The sequence below is a fragment of the Colias croceus genome, chromosome 16 (assembly GCF_905220415.1).
Source record: "Colias croceus chromosome 16, ilColCroc2.1".
Taxonomy (NCBI): domain Eukaryota; kingdom Metazoa; phylum Arthropoda; class Insecta; order Lepidoptera; family Pieridae; genus Colias; species Colias croceus.
Window position 1 is genome coordinate 5,179,339 of NC_059552.1, and position 19,847 is coordinate 5,199,185.

At 32.3% G+C, this 19,847-nt stretch overlaps 3 protein-coding genes across 5 annotated transcripts; 1 reads left to right on the plus strand and 2 right to left on the minus strand.

Annotated features, from left to right (window-relative positions):
- Positions 1–4,498: 4,498 nt before the first annotated feature.
- Positions 4,499–9,048, minus strand: LOC123698611 (geranylgeranyl transferase type-1 subunit beta). Its single transcript, XM_045645330.1, has 5 exons — positions 8,725–9,048; positions 8,405–8,532; positions 6,739–6,912; positions 5,932–6,095; positions 4,499–5,481 (listed from the first exon to the last, which is right to left on the minus strand). Exons 1-5 carry the CDS (start codon positions 8,829–8,831, stop codon positions 4,999–5,001), a joined length of 1,056 nt encoding a protein of 351 aa, XP_045501286.1. The 5' UTR covers positions 8,832–9,048; the 3' UTR covers positions 4,499–4,998.
- A 1,513-nt stretch (positions 9,049–10,561) lies between these two features.
- On the plus strand, positions 10,562–13,379 carry LOC123698607 (40S ribosomal protein S6). Its single transcript, XM_045645324.1, has 6 exons — positions 10,562–10,651; positions 10,982–11,186; positions 11,366–11,511; positions 11,771–11,941; positions 12,834–12,980; positions 13,261–13,379. The coding sequence occupies exons 1-6, from the start codon at positions 10,646–10,648 to the stop codon at positions 13,345–13,347; spliced, it is 762 nt and encodes a 253-aa protein (XP_045501280.1). The 5' UTR covers positions 10,562–10,645; the 3' UTR covers positions 13,348–13,379.
- A 34-nt stretch (positions 13,380–13,413) lies between these two features.
- On the minus strand, positions 13,414–19,735 carry LOC123698616. 3 transcript variants are annotated; one of them, XM_045645337.1, is made up of 8 exons: positions 19,583–19,734; positions 18,584–19,413; positions 17,893–18,365; positions 16,902–17,819; positions 15,168–16,537; positions 14,863–15,063; positions 14,079–14,162; positions 13,414–13,683 (listed from the first exon to the last, which is right to left on the minus strand). In XM_045645337.1, exons 2-8 carry the CDS (start codon positions 19,369–19,371, stop codon positions 13,543–13,545), a joined length of 3,975 nt encoding a protein of 1,324 aa, XP_045501293.1. In that variant the 5' UTR covers positions 19,372–19,413; positions 19,583–19,734; the 3' UTR covers positions 13,414–13,542. The 3 variants fall into 3 exon arrangements, with proteins under 3 accessions (XP_045501293.1, XP_045501291.1, XP_045501294.1); XM_045645335.1 differs by having other exon boundaries at positions 18,584–19,423; XM_045645338.1 differs by lacking the exon at positions 14,079–14,162 and having other exon boundaries at positions 18,584–19,423; positions 19,583–19,735.
- Positions 19,736–19,847: the final 112 nt, after the last annotated feature.

Genomic DNA, 19,847 nt, shown 5'->3' on the forward strand with positions numbered 1-19,847 from the left:
TCTGAACTCAGCGTATTTTATTAAATAAATAATTGCCTGTAAATAAACCTACTTTAAATATTTCTTGTTTATCTACACAACATATTTAATTTCTAAAAAATACTTTGAAATTAAAAATGTTTTTGTCGGAAATACTTCAACAGACACAACAGCAGCGTGGTAAGAGAAAACCTACTGATAATCTCCATCAATATACAAAAAAAAATGTGTGTGTGTGAAGTGAAACTTCTTTATGACCTTATTTTAAAAAATAATTTACTATATGCAACTTTACATGAAAACTTCGAATCACGCATGATAAGAAAAAGATGGATGGACGGAAAAATGTCACGCGTAACGAGAAAATGTTACAGTCAATTTTTTTCCAAACCCCGATAAAGAAGTTTCACTTCAAAAATACAATATTATTTAGGTAATGTATTACAGCAGTATTCTGTATAACTAATTGTTTCGTAACCAAATAGCAGAATTATAAGTACTTATCTCACTTAATCAGTTATCAAGCCATTCAAATGAGGTGTCATGTCTTAATTCCCTTATGACTTAACGTAGCTCATCAGTTTGTCTCAACATTTCGAGGCCTCGGAGTAGGTATTAGAGCGAGCGTGAAATTGGCTCAGTGCGTCACGACAGATCACAGAACCTACTTATACGTTTAATATACAATATATAATATTAATGTACGTGTCAAGATGTATAGCGATTAAACACTTCACTAAAGAGATTGCTTACAATGACATGTTTCCTGATATGTGAAAATATACCTAGTTGAGTTACAATATTTGCATTGATTCATATTCTATGACAAACTGACACTATGCTAAATAGCCTCTATAAATATGATTTTTATATTGTGTCTATACCTATCTGTTAGTAGATGTGTATTGATACCAAAATAGATGTCAGTTACAGAAAACGAAATTAGTTATATCCCTGTTCATGAATAAGCAACGAATTCTTCGATTCGGAAAGCAGTAGTTCAAACCAAACTAGGAAACCCGAGCAAAATAAAATACATTTTGTAAGTCAGCCGGAAACACTCTGGTATACCGGTAAATCGCCCCACCGCGTTTTATTCGCCGTTATGTAGGCGCTTCATTACTTATACGAGCAGTATGGTTTTCAGATATCTACGCTGAAACCGGGCTCAGGGGGACTAAAGCCGAGACTCGACTTACCGAAGTATTAGCGAGAACTATGCTATCTCCTCAGCACACTTGTGCATTTAAGATAGGTTAACGCTGTTCAATGAACGCCGGAAATCGTATTTCAAAAGGTTCGCCGTATGGACGCTACGCTTTATGTGAATTCAATAAATTGGTTTCGACTCGAAATATTTTTACAGATGTGAAATATCGTAAAGCAGTAAGTAGGTTAGGGCGGCCGTACACGGACCGCTTCAAGCAGTTGAGACCGACCGCTTGAAGCCGCGACCGCGCGGTGAACTATAGGCATTCATTCACCGCCGTACACGTGACGGCTCGAGCCGTCGCGACCGCTTCAAGCCGTCAACTGCATGACGAAATTCCATCGTGCCGTTGACGGCTCGCGAGCGGTCGTGAGGCATACACTGACTGCTCGAGCCGTTGACTGCGCTAGAGCCGTCGACGGCTCCCTATACCCCTGAAAATCAATGACTTGACTAGTCAAAAAAATCAACGGCTCGAGCGGTTGGTAGCGACGGCTCGAGCGGCCAACAACCGACGGCTCGAGCAGTTGACGCCGACCGCTCGAGCCGTCCATGTACGTCGCTCAGCCGTTAACTGCTCGAGCGGTCCGTGTACGGCCGCCCTTAGACGCCAAAGGTGTTACAATTTTGCTTCTCGAATTTATTTGAAACGTGAATTTATTTCAAAGTAAATTTAGGTTACCTCATATCTGTAATTATGACACTGCTACGAAAATTTTGAATGAACAATTTGAAAAATAGCTTATTGGTAAAAATTTTACATACAATATAAGACGAATAGTTTTATAATACAAAATATCTATGTAGGTACTCGTGGGTAAGATTTGATGAGCTTGAAGAATACTATGTAAAACGGGATTAAATAAAGCACTAATGAGTCTTACGCAAAATGCGTAGGTAGATAGGTAAGTAGGAATTTGTATTGTACAATATATTACACAATCTAAATGTTTAAGTAATTATTCACAGAAATAAATGAGATAAGATTAAGCAAACAAAGTTTAAGTGTTGTGAGCTGGAATAAGATTGAAATGTCAACTAATACGGCAGATACATTTTATCCAACGGCCCGATTTTATCGGCGGCCACGAATACGCACAAATAAGCAATTTACAATTCTGATCCAAGGAGTGAGCTCACCTATTCATCATTAAGATTTATAGTCCTTTTATCTATCCGATCTGTTTTCTTGTTAATTAATGGAAATAAGGAAAGGAAATTCTAAATAGATAAGATTATGTTTCGCTTACGATTCAAATGCAAATCGTTAAAATCATTTTGGAGGCATACGATATCAATATGATTGTTAAAAATACCTATAATAATGAACAAAAACTTTTATATTTTCTAAAAAAATCTGAATTTTCATTAAGTAATTCGAATCAATCATATTTGATATTATAGGTACATATTTTATATTTGTTTATAAAATAAAAAGTGCCTACATACTCTTGCATACGGCGTCTACAGCATTCTTACAGCATTCAATCTATTTATTCTATGTAAATGTAGATTCCTATGGTACCTACTCTTTCACGCGAGAACCACTAAACGGATTTTGATGATACTGGGCACTGACACTGAGGGCAGTGATTTAGCTTATGTACACATACCTAAGCTTTAGAAATTATTAAATAAAAACTCTCATTTAATTAAAGTACTAAGTTTCATAGCATAGAATTCAAACTGTAGCTTTTTGTACTCATAAACATCTTATTTAGTGTGTGCAAGGTGTTTCAACTTTATTTAGATACACTGATATTATTCACTTACGTATAAGTATAGGTACTAATTTCTATATTCTTACTAATTAATTTAGCGCCTCTCTATAAAAAAAAATCGAAACAAGATTTCCATTCAAACTAAAGAAGGTAACGCGTGGTGCTTCGTGCCTCTATATTTTTAATAGAAACTACCAAATATACTAATTATTATTATGTGAAGTTGATTTTTATTAATGTAAATTATATCATAAATATTTAATCGTTTTAGATTCGTACAAATGATAAACATTAAATATATAAATATATAATTAAATTGAGGGTACCTAAGATTACGCTAAGTTGCGGAAGTTGTAAATAATAAACCGTTTTTCATGGTAATTTATTTTAATTTATCTACAAAAAATTGGTTCACAATGTTATAATTATGTAGATATATCTAAAATTAAGTATTAGTATAATTTAAAAAATTATTTTAATTGCTAAATGCAAATTAATAGAAAGATTAAAACAAAAAAGAACATTTTTTTTAAACAACACTACCTACTGTAATAAAAAAATGTGTAATTTGAAAACAATTTTCCGCCTCATTGTTAAATTATATGTTAAAATCTATTACTATATTTTCGAATACGGAAGCAATAAAAATACATTAGTACATATATAGATACCTAATAATATAATGACTGTATGGTTTTTCCATATTAATTTTAAAATGCTAAAATAAATAAAAATTTAGAAGAGATATTATATAATACTGCACTATTTGTTATAACAACTTGAGTCAAAGCGCATTTTTAAGATTTTTGATATAACTGGACAGTAGAGTTTTATAGCTACTTACTCATAGAGATAAAATTAAAATTGTTCATAGAAATGTTTCTAAGACATAAAATGTTGTATTGTTTTATACAGCTAAATTATCTGAGTTAAAGACTAGCAGTGACTATTTCCACAACTAAATAAAAGCACTCATGATAGGAATTTTTGTTATTTTCTATTCTGTTATTTAAGTATGTGACGAGTATTCAATTTGAAATGAACTAACTACATACATACATACATACATATAAATTATAAATACTCATGAATCGGCTATTGAAACTCTAGTTGTTGTATCAAGAATTCAGGATTTAGAAAGCACCACTGTATTGAAATATGAACTTGTTAATTGTAAAATGACGTGTGTACCACATCACTAATTTTAATCCATTTAAATGCCATCCTCGAGAAACCACTTTAGCGGATAACTGAAGCATATATTATGACTTTAGATTAGGATAAGAATACATTACTATTTCATCAAAACTGTAATTTCATTATAACCGATTCATTTGGCTTTTATCAATTTATATTTATAAAACGAAGCAGTGTTGAAATCGGCTTAGCAAATAAAGTAAATTTTAAATCAATCATGAAATCTTTACTTAAAACAATATTATAAATAGTAATTGAATTCACCCTGTGCGTTTTACTATATTTTCTGTGTGTATCTTTTTCTTTACCAAAAATATAAATTTACAATTAAAATTTGTGCAATAAATACCTAACTATCAAAAATTTTGCCATTAAAACAAAAATGGCACCATAAAAAATGAATAATTTATAATTCATATCAATTTTACTCTATTTAAATAAAAAGCGAGTTAATTTGACGATAATGATAAAAAAAACTGAAAAAAAAAACATTGGAAACCTCTCCAATCAGGAGTTCGTTTGTGAATAAGCTAAATTTTTAAAATAAGATCGATGCAATTGACACAAATGGATTATCACGATTAAATCTATTTTAAAACCTTCTTATCTACTCGAAACTCCCGCTTTCTTAAAATAGAATAAAATTACAATGTCGTTGTTTCACATTATAAAATCTATCATATAACACTTAATTCATATTGATTTAGCACCTAATTACCTAAACTCTTTAAGTACTAACAACTCACGCAAAATATAACAGCAACGGTGGCAATACAACAACTTCAGGCAAAATTTTAATTGAAAGCGAATCGACGCCGCCAAAATTAATGTAACATTTTTTGATATGGCAACACCGGGACAAACTTCGTGTATATTTAAAATTATTTATAGCTATGATCCGCCCGCCCATTGTTCGTGTAGTGATTTCAAATGATCGTGAGCACGTTTCGTTATATTCAATGTGGGAACTATTTCTAACAATCCACTCTCGCCAATGAGACTCAAGCCAGCCAAACCTAGATATGTATGCATTGGGTCGGTGCAAGTGTCGGGCCATTTTGAAAAGCCGCCAACCACACAATCTTGAGTTTCATATACATAATTTCTATTATTGGAAAAGTTAGAGAGATTCAAGGAGTCCAAAATCTTTAAAGATGCTCCGACCCAAAAACTGTAGCAGGTGTCAACTGGTTTGTTCGGTCTGCCCTGGAAACCGTCTATTTGGCGCATCAATAACCACCTTCTAAGACCTTCTATTTGCTCTTCACTTAGTCGGTCTAACTGATTAGTTAAACTAAGTGTTGCTAGGGCACAAAATGTTGTTCCTCCGTGAGATTCCAGCTCCGGACATTGGGCAATTCCATAATCATAACCCTGAAAAGAATTGTTAAGTTAATTTAAGATATTGTTAAGTAAACGTAACTTATATAAATTAAAATATTTTCAAAAAAAATACTTTCATCATAATTATTTTAACACCACGAAATATATATATTTTGTTATAGTCCCTAAGGCTAAGGGCGCAATTAAATTGTTCGCTACTCGTTAACTTGCAATATTCTTTATTCCTTACTAGTGGTCCGCCCCGGCTTCGCCCGTGGTACATATTTCGCAATAAAAGGTAGCCTATGTCCTTTCTCGGGTATCAAAATATCTCCATACCAAATTCCATGCAAATTGGTTCAGTAGTTTAGGCGTGATTGAGTAACAGACAGACAGACAGAGTTACTTTGGCATTTATAATATTAGTATGGATTATAAAATACAAATAACATATTATGACAACTTGTTCTAGAATAAAACCTGTGAATAAAACATACTCACTATTGATTTTATAATATAATCTGTAGCCCTCTTTATGTTGAAGCCAGACCAATCATTGAGTATATAGCTAATACATGCAGCACAATATACAAATCGCATATCAGATTCACAGCCTGAAAGTGTTGCTGAGAAATTACCTTCCTTTGTTTGCAAGGCTTTTACACCTGAAAATAAATACGGAACTATATTAATACTTTATATTATATAGATAATATCAAACGAACTAAAATTATTTAATAATTATAATTTTTAAAGATAAATATATTATTTAAAGTTCTTTTTTTGCTTTTGTCTGAAAACGTCTTTTGATAATATCTTTGTTGCAAGGTCAAAAATAATATATTTAGAGTTTTTATAATATTAGATTTCTAGGTTTTTAAGATTAATTTTGACACAATTAGATATTTTTTATCCGACATGCACGAATGCACCTGCTATTGTTAAGAAATTAATGAACTACTTACAGCTTACGTGAAATATCTCAATCGAATTATAAAAGTTTATTTTATCTTATCATCAAGTCATTAGTTAATCAATGCATATTTATTGCCATACTATTTTTTAAGTGAAACTTCTTTAGGCGTGTTGAGAGTAAAATTTAAAGATCGCGTCATGGTAATACCGTCACAACATGGAGTAAGGCGACGATTTCGATATCAATAAAACTTGCCAAAGAAGTTTCACTTTTGACACGTGTGCTCAGCACACGCGCTATTTTTTTAAGTATCGGACAGTCTAAGCTATTTTTTTATTCAGATCGTTAATATTAATACGTCTATTAAAATCAGACTAATAAAACAAACAAACCTTCCACTATTGCTTTACGATTAAGCCTTGAGAGATCGTCTCCCAATGCCAACAGCACGCAGAGACCGGTGTACGTCATCGCAAGGTGACCGCAACGGTACATTTTGTTCTCGGAACTCAAATCGATGTTCACCGTCGATGATCCTTGGAAGCCACATGCGGACATGTCACCAGCTAAAATACGTAACAAAATTATGCACATACTTATTACAATAACATGTGAAATATGGAGACCTTAGTGACGCAATTCCGAATCGCTCTTGACCGATTATTTAAAACTACCTGTGCTCCGCCGTTTTACCCGCAGTGCTCCGCTCATATAGCCTTCTTCGATAAATGGGCTATCTAACACCGAAATAATTTTGCAAATCGGCCCAGTAGTTTCTGAATTTAGCGCGTTCAAAGAAACAAACAAAATCTTTATAATATTAAGTATAGATTGAAAGTGGATTAGTAGCTCTTGACCAGTCTTTGGAGTAGCTTTAGTTCTGTTAGCAGTATATAGCGACTGACTTCTAGAGTCCTCTAATCGATGTACTATTATTAATTTAATGTAAAAATAAACTATGATTATTTTTAACATTGCGTAAAAAAGTAAAGCCATGTAAATTTGACAAATTTTACATGTCATTAAACTTTCCTATTGATACATAATTACTAAGTTTTCTTTTCAAAAGCAGTTAATCTGAAATTTAATAGTTTGATATGCTAATGTTTAACTATATTATAACTGTGTCTTATCAAATATGCAAATATTAGATTGACATAACAAGTAGCTACTATTTAAGTGAACTTATAGCCTCACGTATGTTTGCTCTATAAAATAAAAAAACTAATCTTGTGGCCTTATGAGTGTTTACACAAAATTTCTTAAGCGAGGAGATAACTGCTGCTGAGATACCCAGCCTCAAATCCTTTTACAAATTAGGTTTTTTTTTTTAATAAATCCCAAACAATTAAACATATAAATACCTTTGAATTAACCATAAAATGATAACTGATAAAAAATATCATATATTACCATTATACCAAATAGTAACTATAACCAAATAGAGTGAAATGAAATTAAAAAGTACCCAAATCATTCAGTACTTATACAGAGTATTACACAAAAATGAAAATACAAGACACTAAAGACAAAGTGGTTGTTAGAATTACAGAATTTTGGCCGTTCTTCTCCGTAGACACTGTTTTCCGAATCGGTGGTAAAAAGAAATGCTTCATATCTAAATCCATACACTAATATTATAAATGCGAAAGTAACTCTGTCTGTCTGTCTGTTACTCAATCACGCCTAAACAACTGAACCAATTGTCATGAAAGGAATGGAGATATTTTGATACCCGAGAAAGGACATAGGCTACTTTTTATCCCGGGAAAATGAAACAATCCCGAAAATCCCACGGGAACGGGAACTATGCGGGTTTTTCTTTGACTGCGCGGGCGAAGCCCCAGGGGCAGAAACCTAGTAGTGAATAAATGTTTGAGTTTGAATAAAGGAACATTTATTTAAATGAATTTATATATTTATTCACTTCCTACCATTAAATTTAATGCCTGGAATGGTTAGGGTCAGTAAATAATAAAAAAAGAGGCTTAAAGAATAAATGGGGCTTATTAAGATGAACTTATTGAAATTTTTAAATGTTCAATAATTTTTACTTACTATCCTTGTCTGGATGGACTTGCAATTGATATAACCAATCTACTATCCTTCTTTGAAGTTCTATAGATATTGATGAAATGGAGCCCAAGACATCTAGACCAGATACGGAAAAGTATGCTATAGTAACTCTGAAAAAATTTTTAATAGCATTAAATTGTAACAAAATTACAGAGTCAAAAAAAGAAGGTAATTTATTAATGAATCAAATTAAATGGAAAAATTAATCGTATTATTTGTTTTTAATATTAATTTAATAAATTAACAAATCTATATATAAAGCTACTTTGTTTATCAAAAGTTGTGTTTGTAGCAAAGTTTACCTTGTTGTATCATGAGATGATAATGATGAGGGTAAAATATTTAAAAATCGCATAAAGTATTTAACATGTTGCCTGTGAGCCAAAACTTTATGATCTTCGTTATTCATTTTGGAAATAATTTGTAAACATTAATTTTAGTTAAAAAGAAAAATAGTTAACACTTGATTTTTATCAAATAAATAAAATCCAAAATAACTTTGAATCAAGGACTGTACACCACACGTCGAAGTAAAGAATTTAAATGAATGGATTTAAAGAACTTAATTCCATTTAAAGGTTTTGCAATATGATGAATTTATACAGTCTACAGATTACATTAATCGGGCCAAAGGCCAAACTCTGAGGGGCCAAATGACGAATACTTGCGTCTTGCACTTGTCAAAAGTGTCAAATGTCACTGTCACTTATATTCCATAGATAATCAGTGTTGTCAGGTCCATTGTGCTTGTAAGTAAAAACAAACCAACATCAGCTGTAATGTGGCTGTAATATAATGTTTACTTTCATAATAACCGTTATTTGTTATGAATCATCAATAATTCGTTGAGAAGTTGTTTTCCGCATGTTGCGTGTTTCAAAGTTGCTTGAACTATTTGCTAATGCCGGCCAGAAATATTCGCATGAATATATATCTACGCTGAACGCAAACCCCTATTCTGTGGCAAACCCACAATTGCATGAGCCGGCATAAGTTTTTCTCAGCTATCACCGTGACCGTGAGCGACACACGTAACATGTACAAACTTTTTTATGGGAAAATGGTCTGTGGAAAATGTATACATTCCTATTTGATTCCTATGAATGTGGATGACCAGTCACCGGCGTGGCATTAGTTAAGTAGACTATAATATTGTAGTCAAAGTATATCGTAATATATTATCTTATTAAATTATCTATACTAATGTTATAAAGCTGAAGAGTTTGTTTGTTTGTTTGTTTGAACGCACTAATCTCGGGAACTACTGGTCCGATTTGAAAAATTCTTTCGGTGTTAGATAGCCCATTTATCGAGGAAGGTTATAGGCTATATTTCATCACGCTACGGGCAACAGGAGTGAAGGAACGGGGGTGAAACCGCGCGGAGCAGGTAGTATGAAATAAACGTAATAATAACTTATTGCAAACAGAAAGGTATCCCTATTTTCCATTTATTTACACATATCTTAATATTATTTTTTTTCTATTTTAAACAAAAGTTTACAGGATTGGAACTGAATGCAAAGTATAGTTAGATTGATGAACTAAATTAAATGTTAATGCTCCTTTATGTACTTTACGTGCTATTGCTGTTACTCCGTCATATATTTTACGTGTAGTATTAGTAATATTAAGATTTGATATATTTTAAACTAGCTGCTGTGCTCCGCGGCTTCACCCGCGTGTCTCCGCTTCTGTTGTCTTAGCGTGATGAAATATATCCTTTAGCCGTCCTCGATAAAATGGGCCATCCAATAATCCAACACTGAAATAATTTTTGAAATCGGACCCTACTGGTCCCTGAGATTACCGCGTTCAAACAAACAAACAAACTCTTCATCATCACTACATAATATAAAACAAAGTCGCTTTCTCTGTCCCCATGTCCCTTTGTATGCTTAATTCTTTAAAACTACGCAATGGATTTTGATGCGGTTTTTTTTAATAGATAGAGTGATTCAATAGGAAGGTTTGAGTATATAATTTATTAGGTTTTAGACAAAGACAAAGCTGGCGAAGCCGCGGGTGGTAAGCTAGTCAGCAATAAAATAATAATCTAATATCAAGAATATCAAGCATCACAGAGCATGAATAAACTTTGTCTATAGTAAAGTGTTACATGTAGTAAAAAAAATATGATAGTTGTTGACTTGTTGTTGATCTTAATTTTACATTGTCAATGGTCCTTTTTCATGGCTGACGTTCGAAGGAGCTAGCCGCAGTCATGAAGGTTCTTAGAAAATGTTTTTATTTAATATATAAAATAATGGATAAGTAAAATATTCAATGAGTGATCATTAATATTAATTTGTCTACAGATAAATGTGTGATTTAATTCATAATGTGCTGTGATACGTTTGATAAAGTGTGATGAAATGCAAGTGTTGGAAAAGAACGATTCTCATGCCTTGAGTTTTCTAAGTTTATTTTCAAGTATAGCTAATACTGTAAAATCGATTCATGATCGATTTTAATTTCATATTGACAAACTACCATAACGACTTCGCAACATAAACAGTTTAAAATGTGATAGAAAATAACCTTGTTTCGTTGTTTTTAGTTGAACGTATCCTACCCGGCAACGGGATGCCAGAAATTATTCGAAGTTGTGGATGAGCACAAGCTCCGTATCTTCTACGAGAAGCGTATGGGCGCTGAAGTTGAAGCTGACCAGCTAGGCGATGAATGGAAGGGTTATATTCTACGTGTTGCCGGTGGCAACGACAAACAGGGTTTCCCGATGAAACAAGGTGTCCTCACCAACAGTAAGTACACGAAAATATATTTTTTCTTCGACATGAAAATTTCGCACTTTGTAATTTTTATTTTTTAATAACAACATTAAACTATTTTGAGGTTAGGTGCCAACTTATTGAGAACTGTTTTACGTTTGCCACTATCGTACCTACTCGTTTCTAAAATACGGGCTTTTATTTAATTTTAGGCCGTGTTCGTTTGTTGATGTCCAAGGGCCACTCTTGCTACAGACCTCGTCGTGATGGTGAAAGAAAACGTAAATCAGTGCGTGGTTGCATTGTAGATGCCAACTTATCTGTGTTGGCCCTTGTTATTGTGCGCAAGGGTGCTCAAGTAAGTTTGATTTTTATTTCAAAATATGGTAATAAATAATAATCTTGATGAATGAAACCCTGTTCTTACTGTTTCCTAGATCTGCAAATCTAGGTAATTATATGCGGCAGGGGAAATTATAAGTTCCTAAGGTGTATTGCTACTTTATTTACAGTAGTGATGTTCCATTATAAGGATCATACAAAACAATTCTGTTATAAAACAACATTGTATCAAGATTAATTAAAAGTAAACTCAAATATTTATACAATCTTTATAGGAAATTCCTGGACTTACAGACGGCAATGTGCCCCGTCGTCTCGGACCCAAGAGAGCGTCCAAGATCCGCAAGCTCTTCAACTTGACCAAACAAGATGATGTACGTCGCTACGTCGTCAAACGTCTGCTCCCTGCTAAGGAGGGCAAGGAAAATGCCAAACCCAGGTATAAGGTAAGTTCTCTTTGATTTATACCTTTTTTTAATTGTAATACTCAATATTAAAATTTTCTTGTCTTACTTTATAAATACTTGAAAATCAGGTGCAACACAATTCAAAAAATCTTAACTATCCAATTACATATAGTAAATATAATTGACAATCAATAGATTATTATTATAATGTTTTATTATGTTTGTATTCATATAAATCTAGTTCTGGTTGTTTGTTCGTATAAATTTAACTGAATCATGAACTTATAGAAGTTAAAATTGCTCAAATTTATCAATCATTCAGATTTAGGCATTTTCAAAGTAAATTATCAAAATTACACTTCAATAGAATACTTATAAAATAATTTCTTCATCAAATTATTATGACCTTTAGTTAGCTCCCCCTGGGTTGAATGTCTTTAATCATGTTCAATAACTTGGTTGAAATGAAAACCAGGGTAAAATAAATTAGCTCCGAGCAGAAGATTCAGGCTTATGTCTGTCTACTTTTACAGTGAGCAAGACATTAAAACTTCAGCACTTATATTACTTTCCTTTGCAACATTTTCCACTGTTATCTATACATATATCTAGAAATGTATTAAGACAATTTAATATATTTAGGGCTGATTTTTCAATCCTTGGTTAAAACTTATTCATCAAATAACACATTAAACTACCATTTCAAAAATTTATTCTAATTGTCCACATTTAACAGTTTATAGGTGACATTTTAAAATGTTTGTGTAATACTTTATTGGAAGGATATATTTTAACCAAGGATTGAAAAATCGGCCCTTATAAAAATATAATTTCAGTCAGAATTTTATTTCTTAAATCTCAATCATCATGCTTAATTTCTCTCTCTTGTTTTTCTTTTCTATCATATTTAATTTAATTTTTTATCTTATAGGCTCCCAAGATCCAAAGGCTAGTCACCCCTGTAGTGCTGCAGCGCAGACGCCACCGATTGGCGCTGAAGAAGAAACGCCTGGCTAAACGCAAGTCCTCCGAGGCTGAATATGCCAAGCTTCTGGCTCAAAGGAAGAAGGAATCTAAGGTACTTCTATTGAATCTAGTATATATATATCAAGTTTAATTAGGTTTTGGGTTGTTGGAAAATAGTAATAACAACTGGTATCATATAACTATAATAATTTATAGTGATCATATTCAGTTGTAAGAAAAATTGCTGTGTCTTACCCCTTTTCTTACCATTAATGTAGGTAAAGGTATTAAATCAGCCACAATTTTATTGAAGAAATGATTCAACACATTTTAAGCCAAATACCTTGGTTCATTTTAATTGTGGTAATAATAATAAAAATGTTTGTTTAAAGGTACGTCGTCAAGAGGAGATCAAACGTAGACGTTCAGCTTCAATTCGCGATTCCAAGAGCTCAAGTACGAGTGCACCGCAGAAGTGAAATGTCTTAAAATAAAGTTGTAAAAAAACTTCTAACATTGTTTCATTGCTCAATTAAAACCAAAACTAAATAATATAATTTAATATCAATCCAAAGATAAAACGATTTACACAAGCACATTTCACAAAAAAAAATATAAAAAATAATTCATCACCACCATAGCACAGACAATCACAATGTTTGATGAAATTTCGTTTACTTAGCGTTAAGTAGGCCAAGTCCTACATATCTTGCCATAACACGTAGATATGAAGGATTTAGTTTTTTTCGCTTGCATAGCAAGGACTTTAGCAAACGCTCTGATGATTTATCGAAAGGTCTTTGGTAGTCTGAAGCCTGCAAAAAAGTCAATCAACACATTTCTCGTATTATTGATAAAGTTCATCTCTATTTCATTTATAGAAAGAAAGTTTCAAATTATAAATTCCAAGGCATTATTTATTTTAAGGAATATACAGTATATTACATATTAATATTATCAATACTTAATATTATAAATGCGAAAGTAACTCTGTCTGTTACTCAATCACGCCTCAACTACCGAACCAATTTACATGAAATTTGGTATAGAGATATTTTGATACCCGAAAAAGGACATAGGATAGGTTTTATCCCGGAAATCCCACGAGAACGGGAACTATGCGGGTTATTTTTTGACTGCGCGGGCAATGCCGCGAGTGGAAAGCTAGTTGATCATAATTCGTCGTAATATTAATTTATAATATTCTTACTGTAGTTTTTGCTATCCAACACAGCTCCTCTAACAGGTTATCTTGATTTTCAATCGAAGCCGGTAAATATGAAATACCTTCACACTGAAAGAATTAAATATTTAACGTTATCATATGTAATTAAATTTCTAAAACAAGAAACATCTTAGAAAATTATAAGACGTTATTTTCGGATTCGAATATTTTTATTTTTATAAAACTTAAGGACAACGGGCAACACTAGTCATTAGTGATTCACTTACACATAGTTAAATGGTTTCACTTTTACAGCCACATTTCACATCATAATATTATTATCTCATTCGCTCACCAAAATGAAATCATGCCATCTTACTTTGACGTCTAATCGTATGTACAACAGCTAGCTTTCTGCCCGCGTTTACAAAGAAAAACCCGCGTAAGTAGTTCCCGTTCCCGTGGGATTTACGGGATAAAACCTATCCTATGTATTAATGAAAGTTACCCTCTACATGTGTGCTTAATTTCATTGCAATCGGTTCAGTAGTATTTGCGTGAAAGAGTAACAAACACACATACACATCCATCCATTCATTCAAACATAATTGTAATAATAAAATTGATCTAAGTACATACTTCGAGGATTTAAATAAATTAAAAAGAGGTTTTTTATAATTATTTATGTACTTAACGGTTTGCAAAACCAGAGATTTTACCAAATAATTCGTTCGCGATTGATAGTTCATTCTCCCTCTACGGACTGGATAGATTAGTAAACGAGCTTCTAGACTTACCTACTATTCTACCTAATATTACGTATACTTACCTGTGGTAATTTACTTAGAGATTCTCTCTCGATAACTTCTATCTCCATATCCAATTCAGATGCTTTAGTTATTCTATTCATTGCAATCCCCTGAAGTAGAACTGTTCGGAAACGGATAAGATTTGATGTTTCTTTTTTATTTGCAAGTAACAGAACTAACAATGCCTGTCTCGATGTAATATCAGAAGTCCAAGCTTTCATCTTGAAAAATCATATAAACAATTATTATTAAATCATACAATAATCACTTACTTATGTACCTACGTAAAAGTAACTAATAGGTTTTGACTTTTGTAGGGACACACCTCTATGATTGAGGATAACACTTTCCTTTCAACATTTCCATCAATAACGCTCCCCATATCTTTAGATAAGCCAAGAGCTTGAAAGAATTCATCCAAATTTGCAATTTTTTGCAAGGATGTGCTTTTTTTATAGTTAGATATGCTCGATGTTGATTTGCATTTCTTATTGAGCCTAATATAACTTCTTTTTCTTTTCACGTTATCAAACATCATTTTACTTTGAACTTTGTGTGGTATCAAAAGTTGCTGAAAGTCCTTTATCTCATCCTTATATCTATCCAACTTGTGGACATTAGATGACGGAAAACTAGCTTTGTATGGCACTAAAGCGTTATTGTTATCTAAATTATTGTTTTGTAAATTATCGTGTATTATATCCTTCTCCTTTTTCTTTGTTACAAATGAATCTTCCTCCAAAGGATTGTTTCGTAACTCAATCACACTTGGATTTCCAAACTGTTGCAATGTAAAGTTAACAAATATAGCTCTATCAAAATAAATACGAGGATTTTCTACATGCGTTAATTTAGTTTCGAGATTTTTTAAAGTATTCTCACCACCGAAATTAAATTTCGGCGGCACATATGGAAGCAACGCCATACATTTATTTGCGTCACAACTATCTTCCCTTTTTGTTATTATTTTATCGATAAATTTGAAATCTACTCGAGGTATATAAATATAATTACCCCACCAGAAGTATGTGTTTATTTTTGGTAAGAGATTGTAGAAAGAAGAATATTTATAGGAAGTAAAATTATCTTGTTCGATATCGACCTTTTCTCGCACAAGTATATTAGAAGAAAATTTCCCATTTCTTAAATCAACCGCTCGTGGTAACAAATTGTATGGTGAAAAAATATTTAAAGAGCGCTCGCAATTACCACGATGCTGTACTTCTGTTATTGTAGGTAGTGAATACTCGATCTTTTCCACAATATTAGGAAATGCTACCTTTGGATTAGTATCAAAAATATTGGTTAACATTTTGGGTAATATGGTACATATTTCTGCAGGCAGCATAGCATTCGTGATTGAAGTCTTATATTTGTATATTTTAGTTTGGCTGCTAGTAATCTCAATTGGAATACACGATAAAGATTGCTTCTGTTGCAGTGTGCATGTATTATCGTAAGGGAAAGCGATATCAAAATGAACAACAATGTTAGTAATACAATGCTTAACGGCAATTTGATTCTTAGTTATTGATTCTAATTCCAAATCTTGCCATGTATCTTCAAATCCTGGAATATTTTTTGTATCAAAAGTCTCATCAATGACATCCGTTGTATCTCTTTTAGCTTTGCCTTCTTCAATATTAGTAAGACCAACACAATCCGTTTGTGTGTACCTGTCTTCAGCATCCACTTCTGAAAAAACAAACCATTTTATTGTAGCCTGTATTAGATATTAATGTAAAAATGTTTATTTGTTATTTTTAACTCCAAATTAATAAATAATTCACACAAATTCATAAGTAACTAAATCGGAACGGATTAATCAGGATTGAACTTGTTACTTGAAGTTCCCTAGAAATATTTAAATATCTACATTCTACCACTATATAATGTTTGGGTCAATGCCGATAGTAGCAGATCAAATAAGTATGTAAGTACTGCAACGAATAAATTCTTTCTAAAGAGTTCGTATCCCTTTTTTCGAAGCTTCGGTATTTCCAAATTGTTTTTATTGGAAGCTTTTTAAAACCTATGTAACGACAATTGTATGACTTACTTTTAGTAAAGCTGTGGTATTCCTCGTCATAATAAATACCACACTTGATCTTTCTTATTACATTCTCTATAAAATCACTAGCCCTCTTCGCTTTCGCCCACATGTTTCCTGACTTGAGACGATTTACTGCACTTTCAGACGGAATCGAAACTGATTTGTTTTTTTGCTTAATCAACTTCTGTGCATTGATTTGATTTTCAAAATATTTGATACTTTTATTAAATTCGCTTAGCTTAGTATCTTTGGCGTTGTTGTCCATGGAACGTTGTACAGTGTCGTGATAAAATGGTTTATTACATATAATATTGAGCATCTTGTCTTTATATTGATGCATTGGTCTTACTTTATTTGAAGCATGTGGATCAAGATCAGAAGAACCGTCTTTTACTAATCTAGGCTTAATGGAAATTTCTTCAACACAATTGTTTTGCTTTATGCAATTTCGATCACCATTGTTCATCATCGTCATAGGAAGTCGATCATCGGAAACATTCCGTTCAGGCGATTTATAAAAATTCCGTTTTGCCGTATTTCCGTTAGTTGATGAACGTTTATTTATACTTTCGTTTTGGATATTTATTTTTGGAAGCCATTTGCTCATAAATGGCCAAATTTGGTTGTCCAGGCCAGAAAATTGAAGGGGTTCACTGTATGGAACTTTAATACAAGAGCTCATTTGGTCTTTGCCAGTAACGACTATAGGAAACTTCATGTTTGCAAGCCGCCTTTTTATATCTGCTTGTGATAATTTAGGTACACCTGAAGAACTGGGCATAGTGGTAACCAGCCTTGGCTTTCTTATTACAGTTTGCTGTTTCCCTTTGTCTATGTCTTTACCTTTACTTACAACGACTCTAGTTATTCCATTCAATTGATCCTGACGTCCTTTCATAGATGTTAAACTTGATTTTTCAGGCACTGAAATTTTAACATTGAAGTTAACTTTTAATTAACACAACGCTTTATTTATATTTACAATACAAACACTTACCAGTTTTTAGTGATATGGTTTTCAAAAAATTAGATTTTGTGTTAGTATCACCATATGAATCTGTATTTATGGAAATAGTGGCTAATGCCATAGATTTATTATCCTCGCATCCAACGTTTAAAACATTATCGTCGTTGTTATTTGAAATATTTTTAGCGGAACATTTGCCATGATGTTTATCATCATCTAATGTTTTTACTTTAACATTATTGTCCTGTTTATCATTTAAAGCATGAGTTTTGTTATTATTGGAAGAAATACGTGACGGCCTCTGACTTTTTTGGTTCGTTATAACCCCTTTTTTTGTAACTTCACTGTTTTCGTCTTGTATTTTAGTACATGTTTCTTTAACCTCATCTTGCCTTCCAATTACTGTTATACGATCGTAACTAGTTGAGCGAGAACAACTGTTTATAGAATTGCTATCATAAGATATATACGCAAATTCTTCAGTACGGCAAGTTTCAATAAATCTATAACGACAGAAAAATAAGAATAGTTTCGCGAAGCTTTAAGTATGATGGTTTGAAGAAGATGAATTTAATTATTCTGTTCACGTGTAAAAGTGTGAATAATATTGCAATTTGAAATACAATCGAATAGAAGCGTCTCATAAACATAATATTTTGGAAAGTAACTACAATGTTGATTAGACCAAAATTTTTAGGTAATGCAAGTGTTATTCTCTTACCTCGTATCCTTTCGATCGTTTGACCTTCTTTTTGATTTGTTTTTATTTTTCAACGGTACTATGCTATTTAAGGACATCGGCGGTGACGGAATGAACTGGATCTTATTTATATTCCTTAGTACAGCCCAAACATCATTATCAACAACCTGATTTCTCCCATATGTATTTGTTTTAGATTTTTTTATTACTCTAGATCCATCACCCGTTAAATGTTTAAACATATCGGTTGAACTGCTGTCTAAATTTATGTTTAATTGAGAACAATATCTTGCATCTCTATCATAAATTTCAATATTTTTATCAACAGGAAATTTTTTAATGTTTCTTTTCTTTTTAGGTTTAGGCTTCCTTATATTCTTAGTCTCATTATACTCCGAGTCATTCATATCGCTTACAGTACATGCTTGGGGTAAAGTGAGATCGTTGGGAAGGGTAAGCACAGATTTTTTTACTTTCTTGTGCTTCCGCTTGGGTATTTTAAATTCATCTGAATTTGCTTTATATATGCTAGCCGCTAACGGAAATGAAGATACAAAATCTGTGGTTTTCTTATGAACCATTTTTTTCTCTGTAACCCTAGAATGTAATTTCACCTTATCGCCATTGAGGTATGGGGATATCATCAGGCTTTTTGATTGTTGTTTACTGCGATAACTTGAACCACTCTTTAAACTTCCATTAACACATGGACTCGATTTCTTCGAAACGGAGTTTAACCGCCAACTGCTAGAATCTACCGACTTTGTTGGTGAATCGTCGTATCCGCTTTCTAATGAATTAATAGCCATATTTGTAACTTTCTTTTGAAATTTACACGAAGACTTATCAATCTGAAAATTTCTAACGTATATGAGGGTATTATTGAAAAATTTTCATGCATCTTGACGTGATAAATGTTAGGTATCTAAAGTCTGATGTCGAAAAATACGTAACAATCAAATAGCATATACCTAATAAGAAGATAATCTGTGATTTAATATGAAATGTTTGTAAACTTACGGAAAATATTTCACAATAATTTCGAATTTATAATTAATCAGCGCGTCCGCCTCTCTTCTACATTAATAAAACTAAGTACAGAGGGTAAATATAATATGTTACTATTTTATTAATTAAACTAATAGTTATAAATCAATAGAACAGAAAGACATTTTATACTGACGTTAAACTTGACTTGAATTTGAAATTAATCTGGGGAATCAATAAATTACGGTGGCCAGTACAATTTAATTTCTTCGAGTAACTATGTAGTCCGTAGTAGAAG

Coding starts and splice junctions, on each gene's coding strand:
- LOC123698611 (XM_045645330.1), bottom strand. CDS start 8,831: ATGAATAACGAAGATCATAAAGTTTTGGCTCACAGGCAACATGTTAAA. Junction 8,533..8,724: donor TCATCTCATGATACAACAAG/GTAAACTTTGCT, acceptor AAATTTTTTCAG/AGTTACTATAGCATACTTTT. Junction 6,913..8,404: donor AGTCCATCCAGACAAGGATA/GTAAGTAAAAAT, acceptor TACGTATTTTAG/CTGGTGACATGTCCGCATGT.
- LOC123698616 (XM_045645337.1), bottom strand. CDS start 19,371: ATGGCTATTAATTCATTAGAAAGCGGATACGACGATTCACCAACAAAG. Junction 14,163..14,862: donor CTCTAAGTAAATTACCACAG/GTAAGTATACGT, acceptor TAATTCTTTCAG/TGTGAAGGTATTTCATATTT. Junction 13,684..14,078: donor GTTGGATAGCAAAAACTACA/GTAAGAATATTA, acceptor ACTTTTTTGCAG/GCTTCAGACTACCAAAGACC.
- LOC123698607 (XM_045645324.1), top strand. Junction 11,512..11,770: donor TTGTGCGCAAGGGTGCTCAA/GTAAGTTTGATT, acceptor CAATCTTTATAG/GAAATTCCTGGACTTACAGA. Junction 11,942..12,833: donor ATGCCAAACCCAGGTATAAG/GTAAGTTCTCTT, acceptor TTTATCTTATAG/GCTCCCAAGATCCAAAGGCT.